The 15,805-nt window shown below is 37.9% G+C and overlaps 1 protein-coding gene across 3 annotated transcripts in view; it reads left to right on the plus strand.

Annotated features, from left to right (window-relative positions):
- Window positions 1-14,529, plus strand: part of SRP54 (signal recognition particle 54) — a 71,182-nt gene extending 56,653 nt beyond the window's left edge. For 2 of the 3 annotated variants that reach the window (XM_058738808.1, XM_058738807.1), the window contains 3 exons: window positions 10,231-10,297; window positions 11,369-11,466; window positions 13,829-14,529. In XM_058738808.1, the coding sequence (XP_058594791.1) occupies window positions 10,231-10,297; window positions 11,369-11,466; window positions 13,829-14,035 (372 nt within the window). In that variant the 3' untranslated portion in view covers window positions 14,036-14,529. The remainder of the gene's footprint in view (window positions 1-10,230; window positions 10,298-11,368; window positions 11,467-13,828) is intronic. The other variant, XM_058738809.1, reaches the window with a different exon arrangement.
- The last annotated feature ends 1,276 nt before the right edge of the window (window positions 14,530-15,805 follow it).

Genomic DNA, 15,805 nt, shown 5'->3' on the forward strand with positions numbered 1-15,805 from the left:
TTGTATATGGTTTGAGGTAAGGGTCTAACTTCATTATTTTGCATGTGGTTTTCCATTTTTCTCATTCTTTTCTCATTGTATGATCTTAGTATTCTTGTCAAATTTGATCGTAGAATGTGGTTTTATTTCTAGACCCTCAGTTCTTCTCCACTGATATATGTATATATGTCTTTCCTTGTGCCAGTACCACACTGTCTGGGTTACTGTTGCCTTATAGCAAATTTTGAAGTTGAAGGCATTGAGACTTTCTACTTTGTCCTTTTTCTCCCAAGATTGTTTTGACTATTCTGGGCCCCTTTCAATTCCATATGAATTTTAGAATCAGCTTGTCAGTTTCTGCAAAGAAGTTAGCTAGGGATTATGTTGAATCTATAGATAAATTTTAGAGCATTGATGTCTTAAGACTTTTGATTCATGAATCTTTAACTTCTTTAGATCTCCCTTAATTTTTTTCTATACTGTTTTGTAATTTTCAGAGTATAAGTTTTATACTTCATTCTTAAATTTATTTCTAAGGTTTTTTTGTTTTTTTGTTTTTTTTTTTTTTTTTTGATGCTACTGTAAGTGGAATTGTTTTCTTACAGTTTTCTTTTCTTCCAATCTGGATGCTTTTTATTTGATGTTCTTGCCTAATTACCCTAGCTAGAACCTGCATTACAATGTTGAATAGAAGTGCTGAGAAGTGGCCATTCTCATCTTGTTCTAAATCTTGCGCGAAACTGTTCCATCTTTTACGGTTAAATATGATGTAGCCATGAGTGTTCTGTAGATTCCCTTTATCAGTTTGAAGAACTTCCCTCTATTCTTAGGCTTTTTTTTTTTTTTTAAATCATCATGCAGCCTTAAATTTTGTAAAATGCTTTTTCTGCATCAATTGGGATGGTTTTGAGATTTTTGTTCTTTATTCTATTGGTATAGTGACATTAATTGATTTTTTGGATGCTAAACAAGCCTTACATTCTTAGGATAAAACCCACTTGATCATTGTATATAATTATTTTTATATGTTCCTGATTTGGTTTGCTGGTAATTACTGTGAATTTTTGCACCCATATTCATAGAAAATACAGGTCTGTAATTTTCTTGTAAGGTCTTTGTCTGGTTTTAGTACCAGAGTAATACTGGCCTCCTAAAATGAATTGGGAACTGTTGCCACTCCTGGTTTTTTGGAGGGGGAGTAGGGGGGAAGAGTTTGTAAGAATTGGTATTCTTTTATTTTTTTTTAAGTTTATTTATTTATTTTGAGAGAAAGCAGGGAAGGGACAGGGAGAGAGGGAGAGAGAGAATCCCAAGCAGACTCTGTGCTGTCAGTGCAGAACCTGATGTGGGGCTCGATCTCATGAACTGTGAGATCATGACCTGAACTGAAATCGAGTCTGATGCTTAACTGACTGAGCCACCCAGGTGCCCCCAGAGTTGGTATTAATTCTTATTTAAATGTTTGGTAGACTTTGCCTGTGAAGCTGCCTAGGCTTTTCATTGTGTCTGGTTTTTTTGTTTTTGTTTTTGTTTTTTTTAAAGTTTATTTATTTTGAGAGAGGGAAAGAGTGCAAGTGGGAGAGTGGGAGAGTGGCAGAGAGGAGGGGAAGGGAATTCCAAGCAGCTCCACTGACAGTGCAGAGGATGACTTGGGGCTTGATCCCATGAACTGTGGAGTCATGACCTGAGCCAAAATTAAGAGTTGGTCGCTTAACCGACTAAGCCACCTGGGGCACCCTGTGTATAGTTTTTTTTAATTATTATTACAAAATTGTCTTCTTTCTTTTTAAGTCCATTGTGGCAGTTCTGTTTATTTCTTATAGGTAAGTTATCTAATTTGTTGTCATGCAGTTGTTCACAGTATTCCTTTATAGTTTTTTCTGTTTTTTTCATTTCTGATTCTAGTAATTTGGGTCTTCCTTTTTCTTGGTCAGTCTAGCAAAAGATTGATCAATTTTGTTGATCTTTTCCAAGAATGAGCATTTGGTTTCATTGATTTTCTCTTTTATTTTTTTTCTCCATTTCATTAGTTTTCACTCTGGTCTTTATTATTTCCTTCCATCTGCTTGCTGTAGGTCTAGTTTGCCCTACTTTTTCCAGTGTCTTGAGGTGGAAGGTTAGGTTATCTTCTTTCTTAATTAGCTATGAACTTCCCTTTCTAAAAAAAATTATTTTGGAGAGAATGTGTGAGCAGGGGAGAAGGGCAGAGGGAGAGAGAGACAGAATCTCAAGTAGGCTCCATGCTCAGCCTGGCGCCTGACACGGGGCTCAACCGCATGACCCTGGGATCATGACCTGAGCCAAAATCAAGAGTTGGTCATCCAACTGACTAAACCACCCAGGCGCCCCTGAAATTCCCTTTTATTTTTTTTTTTTTTTTTTTTTAAATTTTTTTTTCAACGTTTTTTATTTATTTTTGGGACAGAGAGAGACAGAGCATGAACGGGGGAGGGGCAGAGAGAGAGGGAGACACAGAATCGGAAACAGGCTCCAGGCTCCGAGCCATCAGCCCAGAGCCTGACGCGGGGCTCGAACTCACGGACCGCGAGATCGTGACCTGGCTGAAGTCGGACGCTTAACCGACTGCGCCACCCAGGCGCCCCTGAAATTCCCTTTTAGAACTGTTTTAATTACATCTCATAAATTTTGTGTGTTACATCTTCATTTTCATTCATCTCAAAGTATTTTCTCTTTGACCTATTGGTTTTTTAAGAATATGTTATTTATTTCCCACATATTTCTTTTTTTTTTAACTACTTTTTTTTTTTTTAAGTTTATTTATTTTTGAGAGGGGGGAGACAGAGAGAGAGAGAAAGAGAAAGCTTGCAGGAGGGTTAGAGGGAGAGAGGGAGGCGGAGAATCTGAAGCATGCTCTGTGCCATTAGCTGATTGCGGAGCTCGAATCCACTGACCATGAGGTCATGACCTGAGCTGAAATCAAGAGCCAGTTGCTTAACCCACTGAGTCACCTAGGCGCCTCTATTTCCCCCATGTTTCTTAAATTTTCACATTCTTTTTTCTTTCTTGATTTCTAATTTCACCCCCATGTGGTTGGAGAACATACCTTGTATTCTTTCTCTCCTTTTAAACCTATGGAAGTTTGTTTTATGGATATCAGCATCTGGTCTGTCGTGGAGAATGTTCTGTACATACTTGAGAAAAATGTATATTCTGTTGTTGTTAGGTGGTGTGTTCTTTAGATATGTTAGGTCTGGTTGTTTCATAATGTTTTTCAAGTCTTCAATTTCCTTGTTGATCTGCCTGATTGTCCTATTCATTATTCAAAATGGGGTGTTGTCTCCAGGTGTTATTGTTGAGTTGTCTATTCCCTTCATTTCTGTCAGTTTTTGTTGAGTCCCTCTTCTGAATTTTTCATTTTAGTTATTACACTTTTCAACTACAGAATTTCTGTCTGGTTCTCATTAATAATTTTCATTTTTTTATTGATTTTGTCTTTTAAAAAAAAATTTTTTTTTAACATTTATTTATTTTTGAGACAGAGGGAGACAGAGCATGAACAGGGGAGGGGCAGAGAGAGAGGGAGACACAGAATCTGAACCAGGCTCCAGGCTCTGAGCTGTCAGCACAGAGCCCGACGCGAGGCTCGAACTCACGGACTGTGAGATCATGACCTGAGCCGAAGTCGGACGCTTAACCGACCAAGCCACCCAGGCGCTCCTGATTTTGTCTTTTTGATGCAACATTGTTATTCCTTCCTTTATTTCTTTAATTATGGTTTCTGTTACTTTGATGTTTTTTCTGTTAAATCCAACATCTAGTCACTCATGGGTAGTTTCTGTTGCCTGCTTTTCTTCCTGTGTACAGAGTATACTTCTCTGTTTCTTTGCATGACTCTTAGTTTTTTGTTGGAAATTGTACATTTTAGATAACATATTGCAACAACTCTGGGTACTGCCCCTTGCCTTCTCCCTCTCCTCCCTCCCACCCAGTCTTATTATTTGCTTGTGTTTTTGTTTTGTTTTGTTCTGTTTAGTGACTGTTGGATTATTTTAGTGAAGTCTGTCTCCTCCCCATGTCCTGTTCTCTGCTACAAACTAGCTCCTAAAAAAAAAAAAAAAAAAAAAAATGGGGGGGTGCCTGGGTGGCTCAGTCGGTTGAGCATCTGACTTCGACTTAGGTCATGATCTCACAGCTCGTGAGTTCAAACCCCATGTCGGGCTCTGTGCTGACAGCTCAGAGCCTGGAGTCTGCTTTGGATTCTGTGTCTCCCTCTTTCGCTGTGCCCCTCCCTCATTCATGTTCTGTCTCTCTCTCAAGAATAAATAAAACATTTAAAAACATTAAAAAAAAAAAAAACTAGCTGGCCTATAGTTTAGCCTGCATCTTTATAGACTCTAAGAACTTCCTCTCAATTACCTTTCACCATAATCTCTACTGATTTTGAGAGCACCCTTTGGGCTTGAACTTTTCCAGCTCTGTTGCAAATGAAGTCAGTTCCTTTGGGAAAAGATTAGGAACTATCTGTTTTATGGCTTATTCTCCTGGGCAAAATCTCTTAACCAGAGCTCTGAAGTTGGTGGTAGGGACAGTGGTGCATTTCTGAGTGATACACCTACTTTAAGAGCTGACTGCTTGGTGGAGGTGGGGAGCCTTAGATCTTTTTGGTTTTTTTCACTGCCTCATGAACCGGGCCTATCAGTGCCCCAATATTCTTAGTGGCACCATGCCCATGGTATAGCCTCCATTCCATGAATGGGGGCTGACAGAAGGAATCCCCTACCTGTCAACTGCATTTACCTGGAACTTAGTCTCAGTAATAGGTGGCTTGTGGGCAGGATCAGAAATGCTGATTGATGGCCTATCATGCAATATTTGTCCTTCTGAGACTGGCTTATTTTATTAGCATAATGTCCTCAGTTTCATCTAGGTTGTTGTATATGATAAGATTCCCTTCTTTTTTACGGTGAATTTTTCAATTATATGTATACACCACAATTTCTGTATCCATTCCTTTGTCAGTGGACATTTAGGTGTTTCCACATCTTAGCTGTTGTGAATAATGCTACAGTGAAGATGGGAGTGGAAATAACTCTTCAAGGTTCAGATTTCAGTTCTTTTGGGTAAATGCCAATATTGTAAATGGGAAAAACAGCAGGATAGAGAAAGTATGACAGTGTTGTAAAAAACATACACACTTAGGAAAAGACTGAGAAAATATACTAAAATATTAATGATAATTATTTACAGGTAGTGGAAAAATGGGTAGCTTAGATGTTCTTTATATTTTGCCCCATTTTCTAAGTATTATACAGTAAATAAGCATTACTTTTGTAATCTAGAAATAAGTTGTTCAGTCCCAAAATTTGTATGGAACCACAAAAGACTCCCAATACCCAAAGTAACGCTGAAAAAGAAAACCAAAGCTGGAGGCATCAAATCCGAGACTTTAACCTATATTACAAAGCTGTAATCATCAAGACAGTATGGTACTGGCACAACAACAGACATATAAATCAATGAAATAGAATAGGAAACCCAGAATGGACCCACAGATATATGGCCAATGAATCTTCAACAAAGCAGGAAAGAGTATCCAGTGGAAAAAAGACAGTGCTAGGAGAACTGGACAGCAACATGCAGCAGAATGAATGTGGACCACTTTTACACCATACACAAAAGTAAATTCAAAATGGATGAAAGACCTAATTGTGAGACAGGAAAGCATCAAAATCCTAGAAGGGGAAAACAGGAAGCAACTGCTTTGACCTCGGCCACAGCAACTTCTTACTTGACATGCCTCTGGAGGAGGCAAGGGAAATAAAAGCAAAAATGAACTATTGGGACCTCATCAAGATAAAAAGCTTTTGCACAGCTGGGGTGCCTGGGTGGCTCAGTCAGTTAAACGTCTGACTACAGCTCGGGTCATGATCTTATGGTTCGTGAGTTCGAGCCCCACATCAGGCTCTGGGCTGTGGAGCCTGCTTTGGATTCTGTGTCTCCCTCTGCCCCTCCCCTGCTCGCTCTCTCTCTCTCTCTCTCTCTCTCTCTCAGAAAATGAATAAAACACTAAAAAAAAATCTAAAAAAACCAAGAAACTTCTGCACTGCAAAGGAAACAACAAAACTAAAAGGCAACTGACAGAATGGGAGAAGATATTTGCAAATGACATATCAGATAAAGGGTTGTATCCAAAATCTATAAAGAATTTATCGAACTCAACACCCAAAGAACAAATAATCCACTGAAGAAATGGGCAGAAGACATGAATAGACACTTTTCCAAAGAAGACATCCGGATGGCTAACAGACACATGAAAAGATGCTCAACATCGCTCATACCAGGGAAATACAAATCAAAACCACAATGAGATATCACCTCACACCTGTCGGAGTGGCTAAAAATAACAATTCAGGAAACAACATGTTGGTGAGGATGTGGAGAAAGGGTAACCCTCTTTCACTGTTGGTGGGAATGCAAACTGGTACAGCCACTCTGGAAAACAGTATGGAGGTTCCTCAAAAAGTTAAAAAAAGAATTACCCTACAACCCAGCAATTGCACTACTAGATATTTATCCAAAGGATACAAAAATGCTGATTCAAAAGGCTACATGAACCCCAATGTTTATAGGAGCACTATCAACAAATAGCCAAATTATGGAAAAAGCCCAAATGTCCGTTAACTGATGAATGGATAAAGAAGACGTGGTATATATATACAATGGAATACCACTCAGTGATGAAAAAGAATGAAATCTTGTCATTTGCAACAATGTGGTTGGAACTGGAGGGTATTAAGCTAAGTGAAATAAGTCAGAGAAAGACATCACATGATTTCACTCATATGTGGAATTTGAGAATCTTAACAGATGAACATAGGGCAAGGGAAGGAAAAATAAGGTATAAACAGAGAGGGAGGCAAACCATAAGAGACTCCTAATAGAACAAACTGAGGGTTGATGGGGTGGGGAAAATGGGTGATGGGCATTAAGGAAGGCACTTATTAGGATGAGTACTGGGTGTTATATGTAAGTGGTGAATCACTGGATTCTACTGAACCAAGACTACACTGAATGTTAACTAATTTGAGAATAAAAAACAAATAAAACATTTAAACAATAATAAAAAATAAGTTTAAAAACCAAAAAGATAGCAAGTCTTAATAGTTCTCTATTAAGGAAGAGATGGATACTTTGTTCAGGAAGAGATTGATACTTAAATTTTTGTAGAAAAAATGAATCAACTTGAGTTTGCATCATAAACTGGAAGTCTTGAAGACCAAGATCTAGTCCATTTTACTTATTACTGGGATGGTGGTGGCGGTAGCGATGCTGGCAGTAGTGGCAAGGTTCCATTGTAGGCTCTTGAGTCATCTGTCCTTTTGATTCAGTGAGGTCAGTGTCTAAACAAAGAGCCCTATACGTTCATTCTGTATAATTGTGTGTGATGATAGATGTTATTCGGGGATCCTTATCCGGTTCCTCAGCTCTGGAGCAGGTTTGACTTTTTGGTAGTCACCAACCACATGGTTATTAGCAATTGATCTCTCTAGAAACAACCACAGGAGAATTGGTCCACTTATAAATATATGCTTTCCTTCAAAAGCCTGCTTAATCCCTTTCTAAGTAGTTTCTTGGCCCTATCATTATAATGTGTTATAGAAACTGGTTCCATTCCCTAGATTACTGCACTGTCCCATTTGCTGGAAGGACTATAAGGTTAACATGAAGGGGGGCCTGGGTGGCGCAGTCGGCTGAGCGTCTGACTTCGGCTCAGGTCGTGATCTCGCAGTCTGTGAGTTCAAGCCCTGCGTTGGGCTCTGTGCTGACAGCTCAGAGCCTGGAGCCTGCTTCGAATTCTGTGTCTTCCTCTCTCTGCCCTTCCCCACTTGCTCTCTCTTCTCTCTCTCTCTCTCTCTCTCTCTCTCTCTCTCTCTCTCTCTCTCTCTCAAAAATAAGCATTAAAAAAAAAAAGGTAAACATTAAGATGAGAGCATCTTAAACTGAGTCCCTAAAATAACCCTTATCCTCAAATAAGAGAGATGCTTCCTGCTCTGAATGTAGAAGATATACATATATTAGATTTGATTGACGAAAACATAAATATACAGTATTTTCTTAGTTGAATGTATTTGCTTGGACACTCATTCTTGTGTAAATAGAAGTGGAGGAGCTAACTCACTTCTGTGTCTTTCCAAGAATCCTGTCACAGAAATTCGCTTACCTACTTTTCATGAGAAGATTGTGTTATATGTTTCCCCCTTTTCTCTTTAGTTCGTCTACCCAGTTACAGATATTCCTGTGTTTGCTGTTTTAATACCCTTATAATCATGAACATATCTTAGCTAAGAATGTTATCTTTTTTCTCCTTCCTGGAAACAGTATTAAAATAATAATAATAATTGTTATTTGATTGATTGCTCTCTACTTCCTTTTGGTAAACAAAAATATTGGTATAGTGAAGCATGCTTATATCACTGATTTCATGCACAGAGGCAAACTGTCATCTGTGTGGCAAGCTTCACAGAAGTATTCTGTGGGAAGTGCAGCATCAAGATTAACAATGGAATTGTACAATGTAGATTGCATTCTACCATTGGTCCTATAAATATACAGTCAGCTTGTCTTGGGCTATATGGTCTAGTCCCTTTATAACCTTTAAAGAAACAAAAACTCATCTTGTTGCTTATTGGTCATTTATTTTCCCACCATTGAAAGTTCATTTGATATACCCTTATTCTGCTTCATTTATCTGCATCTTAATTTGCCTACTGTATCATAAAGTATGTTGTACTGTATGATTTAAAAAATTTTTTTGAATTAATTTATTTTTAAATTTACATCCAAGTTAGTATATAGTGCAACAGTGATTTCAGGAGTAGATTCCTTAATGGCCCTTACCCACAACCCCTCCAGCAGCCCTCTGTTTGTTCTCCATATTTAAGCATCTCTTATGTTTTGTCCCCCTTTCTGTTTTTATATTATTTTTGCTTCCCTTCCCTTATGTTCATCTGTTTTGTATCTTAAAGTACTCATATGAGTGAAGCCATATGATATTTGTCTTTCTCGTACTGACTAATTTCACTTAGCATAATATCCTCCAGTTCCAACCAGGTGGTTGCAAATGGCAAGATTTCATTCTTTTTCATTGCCAAGTAGTACTCCATTGTATATGTGTATATCACATCTTCTTTATCCATTCATCCATCGATGGACATTCAGGCTCTTTCCATACTTTAGCTGTTGTTGATAGTGCTGCTATAAAAATTGGGGTGCATGTGCCCCTTCAAAACAGCATACCTGTATCCCTTGGATAAATACCTAGTAGTGCAATTGCTTGGTCATAGGGTAGTTCTGTTTTTAATTTTTTTTTTTAACGTTTATTTATTTTTGAGACAGGGAGAGACAGAACATGAATGGCGGAGGGTCAGAGAGAGAGGAAGACACAGAATCTGAAACAGGCTCCAGGCTCTGAGCTGTTAGCACAGAGCCTGACGTGGGGCTCAAACTCACAGACCGTGAGATCATGACCTGAGCCAGAGTCAGACGCTTAACCGACTGAGCCACCTAGGCGCCCCTCTGTTTTTAATTTTTTGAGGAACCTCCATACCGTTTTCCAGAGTGACTTCACGAGTTTGCATTCCCATGTACTGTATGATTTCTTAAGGTCCCTTTCTATTTATAGCATCATCTCTCTGATACTGTGCTTATCAATAATAAAGACAACAGGGGCGCCTGGGTGGCGCAGTCGGTTAAGCGTCCGACTTCAGCCAGGTCACGATCTCGCGGTCCGTGAGTTCGAGCCCCGCGTCGGGCTCTGGGCTGATGGCTCAGAGCCTGGAGCCTGTTTCCGATTCTGTGTCTCCCTCTCTCTCTGCCCCTCCCCCGTTCATGCTATGTCTCTCTCTGTCCCAAAAATAAATAAAAAACGTTGAAAAAAAAAATTAAAAAAAAAAATAATAATAAAGACAACAAAACAGCAAGACAGGAGAAAGGCTATAGATTGTCAATTCATAAATAATCAAGACTGTGACTTACCAACTCCATTTTTAGGGGCTGCTGCTTTTTTTGGTTATTCCGTGGGTTTAAGGTGCTGGTAGTTAAATGGGTAAATATAAAATGTCTTTGTAGAATTCTGTCTATAAAACTTTTAAATTTTTAGTTGCATTGTAGTCTATAGTACTATTTATAGAATGTTTTATGTGCCAACCAAGTATTTGATTACTTCATTCTGGCCTAAATATACAGAATGAGTTTAGGTATGAATGTTGCTAACCTGACTTCTTGTTGCAGACAAAACTTACCTGGGGCCCCTACTTATGGTTTTACATGCTTCGAGCTGCCACATCAACCCTTTCAGGTACTACTTTTCTGTTTGAGTATTGTATAACTATTATAATATGCTCCAAAAACAGGAGCTTTCCCAAATGGGGTGTCTCCAAAGTGAAGGAGAAACAATAGGGAGGTAATTACTTTGCTTTCAGCAGTTAGCTAGCATTGGAAGATGTTAATCTAATCTTCAGCTCCTGGTTGTGTTTTTTTTTTTTTTTAAAGAACTGAAAAATGACTTTATTATTTTATTTTATATTAATTTTTGTGTTTTTGAAACTTAGTTCTGTCAGCAGCTATTTTGCTATTTTGTTACATGATTTCCTACTGATACTGTTGTCATTCTGTCTGACTGCTTATTCTAGAGCCTGTAGTTACAATTCATTTATATTTTAATTTCATTAATATTTCATATCTTAAGTTGATCTGTAACTAAGTCATATTTGAAGGAAATGAATTATCACCTTATGACTTAATCATGCTAACTTTAAACATAGGTTTTAAATCGTAAAGCTTTCCTCTGTTTCCAGTTTTAATTCCCTCATAGCTTCTGTCATTTTCTGCTTTTTACTAGAGCTTATTTTGAACAGTAATTCATACAAGAAACGTTTACTGAACACTTGATATACCTACACAGTGTGGTGTAATGAAAAGAACATGAGCTTTACATTCAGACCTGGATTACATTTTGGATGTGCTTCATCTGCCCTTCTGAGTCTAACCTTTCATAGTGCCTGGCATGTGGCAGGCACTCAGTGAGTGTTAGAGAACAAGCCCTTCCTCTCCTACAGCCTAATGGTGTCCCAACTCTCTAAGAGTATATGTTTTTCTTTAAAAAATAGACACATAATAGATAATTATAATACATGGTGATATGGGTTATAATTAGAGGTATAAGGAGAGTGTTGTTAGGAACCCAGAAAGAGCCACTGCTGCTTCTTGGGGAAATCAAGGAAGATACACAGAAGAGATGTATTAAGTGTTCATAATCTCCCTGAGGGCAGAGACTGTAACTTTTGTATTTTTACAGTGTCTTGCACATAGAAAATACTTAAGAAAAGTTTATGGAATTGTGTAAGTCATCTAACTTTTGTATCCTTAGTGTGTGACTTTCTTGGAGAGAAGATTGCATCTGTTTTGGGCATCAGCACCCCTAAATACCAATATGCCATTGATGAGTATTACCGGATGAAGAAGGAGGTGTGTCTCCTTTTTACATTTTTTTCATTCAGTTCGGTTTACTGTGGACTTCATGGGTTGTGTAATGAGCATATATATCGTCCTTAGCTGCCCAAAAGAGAGCTCCCTTAGGATAGGCATTTCATTCTAGCGTTATTATCAACTTAGATATTTTTAATTTATGTATTTTTTAATACTGAAATTTCTCTAGGATCTTGGTGTGAAACTAAGCTAGATTTCATTGTGCTAGGTGTTATGTGAGGTGTTATTTAATCTTCATACATCTCTCTTTAGATTATTTTTCCAATTTTAAGATGAGCAAATAAGACTTAGTCTCTATACTTAGGATATATAGACGTGGAGGGTTAGGTGCACAGAAAATTACAAGTATTAGAAATGTGTAAGTTCGGGGCGCCTGGGTGGCTCAGTCGGTTAAGCGTCCGACTTCGGCTCAGGTCATGATCTCACGGTCCGTGAGTTCGAGCCCCACGTCGGGTTCTCTGCTGACAGCTCAGAGCCTGGAGCCTGTTTCAGATTCTGTGTCCCCCTCTCTCTCTGGCCCTCCCCTGTTCATGCTCTGTCTCTCTCTATCTCAAAAATAAATAAGTATTTAAAAAAAAAAAATGTGTAAGTGCCAGTTGTTAAGGTACAAAGAGGTGAAGCAATTTTGTCTGCAAATGTAGTGAGGTCTTAGGGTGGGGGTAAAATGGGTTGAGCCTTAAGGAATGAGAAAAGTTTAGCTCTCAAGAGCATGGGCTGAAGAACCAAAGGGTCTGAATTCGAGTTTTGACTCTGCCACTTCTAACTTTGTAACCTTGAGCAAGATGCTTAATGTCTGTAAAGCCTCAGTTTCTTTTTTTTTTAATTTTTAAAAATGTTTATTGATGTTTTGAGAGAGGAAAACAGAGTGTGAGTGGGGGGAGGGGCAGAGAGAAGGAAACACAGAATCCGCGGCAGGTTCCAGGCTCTGAGCTGTCAGCACAGAGCCCAGTGCAAGCTCGAACTTGTGAACTGGGAGATCACAACTTGAGCCAAAGTCAGGCGCTTAACTGACTGAGCCACCTAGTTGCCCCATGTAAGCCTCAGTTTCTTCATCTTAATAATCAGAAGTGTGACATCCATGTTCAGGGTTGCTCTACGGATTAAATGAGTTAATATGTAAAATGCTTAGAAAAAGCACCCAATGTATATAGATGAGCATGGGATAAATATTGGAATCTTTTATTATTTTCCTTCAAGCAAATGGGGACGGCAGCTCAGCTAAAGCTAGAATGTAGAGGCATGAAGAGAAGTCATGTATCTGGAGAAGTGGCAAGAATAGTACTTTGTCACTGGAGCAGAGTGCAACGGGAGAGTGCCTAAGGCAGCTTACTTTATATTTGTTATATGGTTTCAAAACTGTTTTATGAACACATGAGTGTTTTTAACACTACCAGCCTTGTTTACAGCCTCATTACCTCATCTGGACTATTAAAGAGTCCTAAGTGTTCTCTTTTTCTTGTTTTCTCTCAAGCAAGCTCTAGAGTGATCTTGACAGGTTACTTATTCTGTACTGACTACCCATATTGTGTTGACTGATACAATTGCCACTTCCTCCATGAATTTAGTAGTTCTGGAACTAGAAATTACTTACTGTCTAAATCTCTATAGTGCTTATTCCTTTCTGTCTTAATACTCTTTTTACATGTCTTCCCTCCTAGATTGTAAACTTCTTGAGGGCAGTGACTGCCTTATCTGTATACAAGCTGCTTACAGAAGCATTAACCATGTTATACCATTTAGTGAATAGACCACCCTATTCCACTGAATAGGCTGATATCCTATAATTGAAGTGATACAGTATTTAGCAATTAAAAAAATTTTTTTAATGTTTATTCTTGAGAGAGAGCATGAGTGGAGGAGGGGCAGAGAGAGAGAGGGAGACACAGAATCTGAAGCAGGCTGCAGGCTCTGAGCTGTCAGCACAGAGCCTGATGCAGGGCTCGAACTCATGAACCACGAGACCTGACCTCAGCTGAAGTCAGACACTTCTTCAGCTGGCTGAACCACCCAGGCGCCTCTAGCAATTTTTTAATTTAGATTAGAATCTGAAAAGATATAGCCTTTGTCAAAGTTAATTCAGGTCCCATCTAAGGGAAGCAGTGCTGTACCGTGTTTTAAAAATAACATCACTTTCTTTAAAATGTCATATAATAGTTTCCATTTCAGTTTGGGAACAGGGGACAGGGAGGTAAGTCTTGTCTTAATTTGACCAAACTGAATTGGACATGACACTAATGTTTTAGTTTAAAAAAAACAAAGGCACAAGTAGTTGAAAGCAGGGGAACAAATATTTCTTCTGGGCATTTATATTTCAACAATTCTTGATATTTCCTCTTTTTAGGAAGAAGAAGAAGAAGAAGAAAACAGGATGTCTGAAGAAGCAGAAAGACAGTACCAGCAGAGTAAACTGCAAGCTGATTCCATTGTCCAGACGGATCAACCAGAAACAGGGGCATCCAGTTCATTTGTGAATCTCAATTTTGAAATGGAGGCAGACTGTGAAGTAATTATGGAAAACAAACAAAATCCAGTCTCTGTCCCACCGTAGAATGAAATGACTATCAACCTTCAAACTCTAGGGTTTTTATAATACCAGGAACTTTCACATTCTTTATTCAGTGGGACTTAATACAATTATTTATATTTTAAATTATTATCTGGAAAGGGAGAAAGGTTTCTTTATTCTTAGGCTCTATCTAGCAAAAGCCAGATCTGAAATTTGGGCATTTATATTATGCTTTTACTGTATGTCAAATTAGTGCTTTGGTTTTAAAATATTCTTAAAAAAAATAAGGACATTCTAGAGCCGTAATTGCCAATTAAGAGTTAAATTATCAAACGTGTCTGTTATTTGTGTTTGTAAGAAAAAAAATAGTTAAATTACTGATTAAGACTAATTGGAGCTGATCTTCCTGGTCTCAGATTAAAATGAGGACTTTCCCCCATAGATTTTCTCATGTTGTCTTACATTTATACATCTAACCATTAATTTCATACTAAGGATGGTTTACCGTGTGTAATAAAAGGAGCAAGACAAAAACACTTTGATTTTTCTTTCCTTGAGAATATTTTATGAAAAGATGATAACACCAATTTTAAGATGGGTTTACTTTTTTTAATGCAGGTTACTACTTAATTTTTTTCTTTTTCAGTACTCAAATAACTAGCTTCCAAAATTATGTTAAAAACACTAGTTATGGGATGAATTTATTAACGTGTTTGTATTCAAGTGGTAACACCTAGTGATTATCCACATGGCATCCTGGTTTTGTCACTCAGTGGACCCAGAATGCTTCCTATGGGATAAGTCCTTGCAGGGAGGTGGGTGGAGTAAGGGACAGATGAAGACTTAACCCTTCAGGGGTCCACTGTTGAATATTGTATAAGGTGCCATGGTAGCATAGTGGTGACTGGTTATTACCTCTTCAAAGTAACAACAGTAAAGTGGACAATTTACTTAACCCAGGTATGGTCATCTCTCTAGAGTCCGCTGTGCTATTGGCAAAACTTACAAAAGTATAATATGAAACTGATTTTGAAAATATTCCTAAGTATGTGCTCATAATCTTACAGATATCTGTATGACCGATTTATAACTAAATGTGGGTAAGGAAGAATGTGTGGAGTATTTCAGAAACGCTGCTCTTAAAAGCTTTTTCAAACTTAAAGCTTTCAGAGATTAATCATTGTTCAAAACAGCATTAAGCTTTCAGTCTTAAATATTTTTATATAAAATATGGCTTCAGAGAAACTCTAACATAGGGTACAGTGGGCCTGTTAAGGAAATCTTTTATCAGTGAACACGAACATCTGGCCATTAAGTTCTTCAACTAAAATTTGAAGGATTTAGGAAAGATAATTTTTCATCTGGAATCTTCAGTTACAAGGATTTGTGGTATGGTACTTCATGGTATATGATGGTAATTTTTTGGTCATAGGTGTAAACTCTTTAATTTAGTACTTAAAGGATTAATCTTCAGATTATGTAATTAATGTCACCATAAATTTTAGTTTACCAGTAACGCTAAAATATGTTAACCTGACCTCCTCCAATTTGTTTTAAACTTCATTTGAGATAGGACCTTTAACTCAGGTATTTATTGGTTTATTCAGTGAAGGCATGCATATCTAAAGATGATCTCAATCTTCTCTCTTGAAAGGCACTAGATCTGAAAGTTTACCTAGAAACTCTTCTGATTGTAGTAGAAGGAAGATGAATTATGAAGGTTTTCTTAAATTTCACTTTCTCTACTTGTCCAACAGTGGCCAGTTTGTAATGTTTATATAGTTATTCACTGTGCCTTAAATTTTTATACTT

This window comes from Neofelis nebulosa, chromosome 7 (genome assembly GCF_028018385.1).
Source record: "Neofelis nebulosa isolate mNeoNeb1 chromosome 7, mNeoNeb1.pri, whole genome shotgun sequence".
Classification (NCBI taxonomy): domain Eukaryota; kingdom Metazoa; phylum Chordata; class Mammalia; order Carnivora; family Felidae; genus Neofelis; species Neofelis nebulosa.